The sequence below is a fragment of the Macrobrachium nipponense genome, chromosome 47, assembly GCF_015104395.2.
Source record: "Macrobrachium nipponense isolate FS-2020 chromosome 47, ASM1510439v2, whole genome shotgun sequence".
Classification (NCBI taxonomy): domain Eukaryota; kingdom Metazoa; phylum Arthropoda; class Malacostraca; order Decapoda; family Palaemonidae; genus Macrobrachium; species Macrobrachium nipponense.
In genome coordinates this window covers 3,485,877-3,492,690 of record NC_087222.1, presented here as the reverse complement: position 1 = coordinate 3,492,690, position 6,814 = coordinate 3,485,877, and the positions used below count along the sequence as shown (strand labels likewise).

Sequence of the window (6,814 nt, the reverse complement as noted above, 5' to 3'; positions counted from 1 at the left end):
ACTACTTCCTATCAATGGATATCTATTTTCTATAAATGGACATCATATCGGCTACAAATGGACTTCATACTTCCTATAAATGGGCATCATATTACCTATAAGTGGGCATCTTATTTCCTATAAGTGGGCATCTTATTTCCTATAAACGGGTATCTTATTTCCTATAAATGGGTATCTTATTTCCTATAAATGGGCATCTATTTCCTATAATTGGGCATCTTGTTTCCTATAAATGTGTATCATTCCCTATGTTGTCGCAAACAGAGAAGGTGATTATATCATTCATTGCTTCAAACATCTTCTGTAGCCCCACTCTCAGTGAGTTCCTGAACTAAACTAACATTGTTAGGTGTAACAGCTACATTTAATGCTGTGCGACCTTCGTTGTCTTTGTCATTGACATTTGCCCCTTTACTGATCAAGAGTTGCACTAATTCACTGTGACCTTTGCAAGCCGCTAAATGAAGCATTGTATTTCCTTTTTTATTTTTGCAGTTTACATCAAACCCCGACTCTAACATAACATTAATGACATCACATTTCCCACCCACTGCTGCATCATGAGCACCCATATTGCCATAAGTATTAATGTCATATATGTCTGCATTTGCTTGAATAAGAGTTTTCATTATTGGAATATATCCCCTAATTGTTGCAAAATGCAAAGGAGTGCATTGTTCATTGTCATGAACATCTACTGTAGCTCCACTCTCAATGAGTTCCTCTACTACACTAACATCGTTAGATTCAACAGCGTGATGTAATGGTGTGTGACCCATGTTGCTTTTGTCATTAACATTTGCCCCTTTACTGATCAAAAGTTGCACTAATTCTCTGTGACCTTTTAAAGCTGCTAAATGAAGCATTGTATTTCCTTTTTTATTTTTGCAGTTTACATCAAACCCCGACTCTATCAGAACTGTGATGACATCACATTTCCCACCCAATGCTGCATCATGAGCACACATATTGCCATAAGTAGCAATGTTATATATATCTGCATTTGCTTGAATAAGAGTTTTCATCATCGGAATATATCCCAAATATGTTGCATGGTGCAAAGGAGCGCATTGTTGATTGTCATGAAAATCTACTGTAGCCCCACTCTCAATGAGTTCCTGAACTACACTAATATCGTTAGATTCAACAGCGTGATGTAATGGTGTGCGACCCATGTTGCCTTTGTCATTAACATTTGCCCCTTTACTGATCAAAAGTTGCACTAATTCTCTGTGACCTTCTAATGCCGCTAAATGAAGCATTGTATTTCCTTCTTTAGTTTTGCAGTTTACATCAAACCCCGACTCTAACATAACTGTTATGACATCGCATTTCCCATCCAATGCTGCATCATGAGCACCCATATTGCCATAAGTATCAGTGTCATATATATCTGCATTTGCTTGAATAAGAGTTTTCATTATCGGAATATATCCCTTAATTGTTGCAAGATGCAAAGGAGTGCATTGTTGATTGTCATGAACATCTACTGTAGCCCCACTCTCAATGAGTTCCTGAACTACACTAACATTGTTAGATTCAACAGCTGCATGTAATGGTGTGTGACCCATGTCGCTTTTGTCATTGACATTTGCCCCTTTACTGATCAAGAGTTGCACTAATTCTCTGTGACCTTTCCAAGCCGCTAAATGAAGCATTGTATTTCCTTTTTTATTTTTGCAGTTCACATCAAACCCCGACTCTAACATAACATTAATGGCATCACATTTCCCACGAAATGCTGCATCATGAGCACCCATATTGCCATAAGTATCAATGTCATATATATCTGCATCTGCTTGAATAAGAGTTTTCATTATCGGAATATATCCCAAAGATGTTGCAAGATGCAAAGGAGTCCATTGTTGATTGTCATGAACATCTACTGTAGCCCCACTCTCAATGAGTTCCTGAACTACACTAGCATTGTTAGATTCAACAGCTGCATGTAATGGTGTGCGATCCATGGTGCCTTTGTCATTGACATTTGCCCCTTTACTGATCAAGAGTTGCACTAATTCACTGTGACCTTTGCAAGCCGCTAAATGAAGCATTGTACATCCTTCTTTAGATTTGCAGTTTACATCAAACCCTGACTCTAACATAACTGTGATGACATCACATTTCCCACCCACTGCTGCATCATGAGCACCCATATTGCCGTAAGTATTAATGTCATATATATCTGCATTTGCTTGAATAAGAGTTCTCATTATTGGAATATATCCCAAATAAGTTGCATGGTGCAAAGGAGTGCATTTTTGATTGTCATGAGCATCTACTGTAGCCCCACTCTCAATGAGTTCCTGAACTAAACTAACATTGTTAGATGCAACGGCTGCATGTAATGGTGTGCGACCCATGTTGCCTTTGTCATTGACATTTGCCCCTTTACTGATCAAGAGTTGCACTAATTCTCTGTGTCCTTTTGAAGCTGCTATATCAAGCATTGTATTTCCTATTTTATTTTTGCAGTTTACATCAAACCCTGACTCTAACAGAACTGTGATGACATCACATTCCCCATCAATTCCTGCATTATGAGCACCCATATTGCCACAAGTATTAAAATTATATATATCTGCATTTACTTGAATAAGAGTTTTTATTATCGGAATATATCCCAAATATGTTGCAAGATGCAAAGGAGTCCATTGTTGATTGTCATGAACATCTAATGTAGCCCCACTCTCAGTGAGTTCCTGAACTAAACTAACATTGTTAGATGCAACGGCTGCATGTAATGCTGTCCAACCATTGTTGTTTTTGTCATTGACATTTGCCCCTTTACTGATCAAGAGTTTCACTAATTCTCTGTGACCTTTCCAAGCTGCTAAATGAAGCATTGTATTTCCTTCTTTAGTTTTGCAGTTTACATCAAACCCCGACTCTAACAGAACATTAATGACATCACATTTCCCACCCAATGCTGCATTATGATCACCCATATCTTTATAAGTTTCATTTTCGTAGTATATTTCAGCTTTTGCTTGAATAAGAGTTTTCATTATCAGAATATATCCCTTAACTGTTGCATGATGCAAAGGAGTGCTTTGTTGATTGTCATGAACATCTACTGCAGCCCCACTCTCAATGAGTTCCTGAACTACACCAACATTGTTAGATTGAACAGCGTAATGTAATGGTGTGTGACCATTGTTGTTTTTGTTATTGACATTTGCCCCTTTATTGATCAAGAGTTTCACTAATTCTCTGTGACCTTTCCAAGCTGCTAAATGAAGCATTGTATCTCCTTTATTTTTGCAGTTTACATCACATCCTGACTCTATCATAAACTCAATTGTCTTATATTTGCCGTGAATAGTTGCTGCATGAGGTCCCATATCGCCATAATTTGGTAAATTATATATATCTGTATTATCCTGTTTGAGTGATTGCCATACTACAATGTCTCCTCTAAATTCCGCAAGATGCTGAGCGGGTGGTTTATTCTTATGATCATCTGCCGTAGCCCCAGATTCAGTGAGGTATTGAACTATACTGTCATTGTTCGATTCTTCAGCTGCATCTAATGCTGTATAACCATGTATGTCTTTGTCATTCACATTTGCCCCTTTACTGATCAAGAGTTTCACCAATTCAAGGTGACCTTTATAAGCCGCTAATTGAAGCAATGTAATTCCTATTTTGGTTGGGTAGTTTACATCTAACCCCGACTTTATCATATTCTCTATAACATCACATCTCCCTTTAAAGGCTGCATCATGAGCACATGTATTAGCGCACATATCGATTCTATAAATATAAGCATTTTGTTGAATTAGTGTTTTCAGTGGGGGCATATGCCCCATCATTGCTGCAATATGCAAAGGAGTTTGTAGCATACCGTTTTCAGCATCTACCTCAGCTCCAAGCTCAATGAGGTATTGAACTAAACTAACATGGTTAGACTGAACAGCTGTATGTAATGCCGTGTAACCATAACAACCTTGGTCACTTATATTTGCTCCTTTGCTGATCAAGAGTTGCACTAATTCTCTGTGATCTTTCGAGGTGGCTAAATTAAGCAATGTGTTTCCTCTTTTGGTTTTGCATTTTACATCAAACCCTAATCCTAAAAGATACTCTAAAGAATCTTTTTTTCCATATTTAGCTGCAACATGAGCAGCCATGTCGCCACATATGTCAGTACTATAAATATCAGTATGTGCTTGAATAAGAGTTTTCATTATTGGAATATAGCCCCAATATGTTGCAAGATGCAAAGGAGTGCATTGTTGAGTGTCATGAATATCTACTGTAGCCCCACTCTCAATGAGTTCCTGAACTATGCCAACATCGTTAGATTCGACAGCTCTGTGTATTGGTGCGCGACCCATGTTGCCTTTGTCATTGACATTTGCCCCTTTACTGATCAAGAGTTGCACTAATTCACTGTGACCTTTGCAAGCCGCTAAATGAAGCATTGTATTTCCTTCCTTAGTTTTGCAGTTTACATCAAACCCTGACTCTAACAGAACTGTGATGACATCACATTTCCCACGAAATGCTGCATCATGAGCACCCATATTGCCATAAGTATCAATGTCATATATACCTGCATTTGCTTGAATAAGAGTTTTCATTATCGGAATATATCCCTTGATTGTTGCAAGATGCAAAGGAGTGCATTGTTTATTGTCATGAACATCTACTGTAGCCCCACTCTCAATGAGTTCCTGAACTACAATAACATTGTTAGATTCAACAGCGTGATGTAATGGTGTGTGACCCATGTCGCATTTTTCATTGACATTTGCCCCTTTACTGATCAAGAGTTGCACTAATTCTCTGTGACCTTCTAAAGCCGCTAAATGAAGCATTGTATTTCCTTTTTTATTTTTGCAGTTTACATCAAACCCCGACTCTAGCATAACAGTGATGACATCACATTTCCCACCAAATGCTGCATCATGAGCACCCATATTGCCATAAGTATCAATGTTATATATACCTGCATTTGCTTGAATAAGCGTTTTCATTATCGGAATATATCCCTTAATTGTTGCAAGATGCAAAGGAGTGCATTTTTTATTGTCATGAACATCTACTGTAGCCCCACTCTCAATAAGTTCCTGAACTACACTAACATTGTTAGATTCAACAGCTCTGTGTAATGCTGTGCGACCATTTTCGTCTATAGCACCTATGCTAGCAACGGTTTCTCTGAGTATCTCCATGACTATTTATGAACAGTGAATTCTAAAATGAAAAGTGACATAAGATCTAATGCTTCCGGTATTTGTTCGGTGCCTGATCTAGGTTACTGAACCTGGCCTAACCTGTTCTACGTTACCTTACCTAACCCAACCTAACTGTTGGATGATCCACTAATAAGAATGCCCCAAGATCTTCTTCTTCCCATAAAGGTGCAACCCTGAAGGTGCAAGGTTATCAACTCCAACAAGAAACCTGATGTCTGCATGTGCACGTACCTGGAACATCTTCACAGCCGCAGCAGCAGCATCTTCCTTGTAGGCTGCATCCAGAAGGTGCCCAGGACCTGCGGAGATAATTGTTAGTCTGACACATGACAAAAAGGTTATATAGTTTTATGCATCCTGGTAAATCGAACTGTGTTGAATCCTAGTGTCAAAAGTCCTCACTAAGAGTGTGTCCAAGAGTATGATGTTTTGTTACCTTTGGCCCCACAGAAGCTGAAATTGTTTGCAACTGAAATACCCTCGATTGTTGTAGTGGGGAGGAATTGTAATTTTCCCCTGATTTATTTTTCATGTTTTGAAAGGACGACATCTCTCCTTCCATATGGGTTTTTTGCTTGCTACAGACTACTTCGATGGAAATGCCATATGTTATATATAATACACACACACACACACACAAAAGAGAGTGTGGATATGCGGTGGAGGTGTGGCTGTGTCATATACAAGGGAGTGTGGATATCTGCTTTCTTGTTGTGGATTTCCTCTAAATTTGTGGAGAGAGAGAGAAGAGAGAGAGAGAGAGAGAGAGAGAGAGAGAGAGAGAGAGAAGCTCTGAATAATAAACAAGACTAAATGTCTCAATGCCGTAGATCATTCAAGTTACTACTTATGGAACCGCTGCTTCGGACTATTGATTTCTAGTCATTATTCCGTTTACTGAACATTGTCCGGCCATAAAAGGCCAACTAATCGTAAGAAACCCATTAATTATTATTGGGTCTTTATTTAGATATAAAGAAAAACTGAGCCCTCTTCTGACTTCCAATGAGGTCTAATTTTATTTTCGTGTCCCAAATGTAGTTTGGGAAATTATGTCGGGGCCTCACGTAGGCATCTTAAAGTCCGCATTGATTGCCACAGGGGGGTGAGTTATAGAACAGGCGTCCAGTTGTCTTCACCAGAATTCTCGAACATTCGAGAACATTAAAAAATGCAAATTTAATGTAGAATACAAACACTTCAAAATCAATACACGGGCTTCTCCTCAAGAGCTTGCTATCTTCGAATCGCTTTCCATAAAAACAATAGTTCCAAAATTAAACAACCAAACTACCACTACCCCTCTTTACCTGGCATAACTATATTTATTTGGAACCTTTCCTTCTTCTTCTGGTTACTCGTCTTCTTTCCTTCACTTGATATGGTAATTTTCTTAGCATTGTAGTAGGTTTTCTGTGAATTTTAAATGTATGTTGGTTATTAGGATGAGTCTTTTTATTATGTTTTATGTGTATTAATTATTTTTACAGCCGTGATGATGGGGCTGGACCCCGAAACGTCGTTCAATAAAGCCTTTTTAAACTACCAGAAGATGTCTCCCTTGTTTCCTTGAGAATATATATATATATATATATATATATATATATATA

General features: G+C 38.2%; 1 protein-coding gene across 1 annotated transcript; it reads right to left on the bottom strand.

The window, feature by feature from the left end:
- Positions 1-290: 290 nt before the first annotated feature.
- On the bottom strand, positions 291-5,180 carry LOC135204410 (serine/threonine-protein phosphatase 6 regulatory ankyrin repeat subunit B-like). The gene has a single exon (XM_064234623.1). It carries the CDS (start codon positions 5,178-5,180, stop codon positions 291-293), a length of 4,890 nt encoding a protein of 1,629 aa, XP_064090693.1.
- Between the last annotated feature and the right edge of the window lie 1,634 nt (positions 5,181-6,814).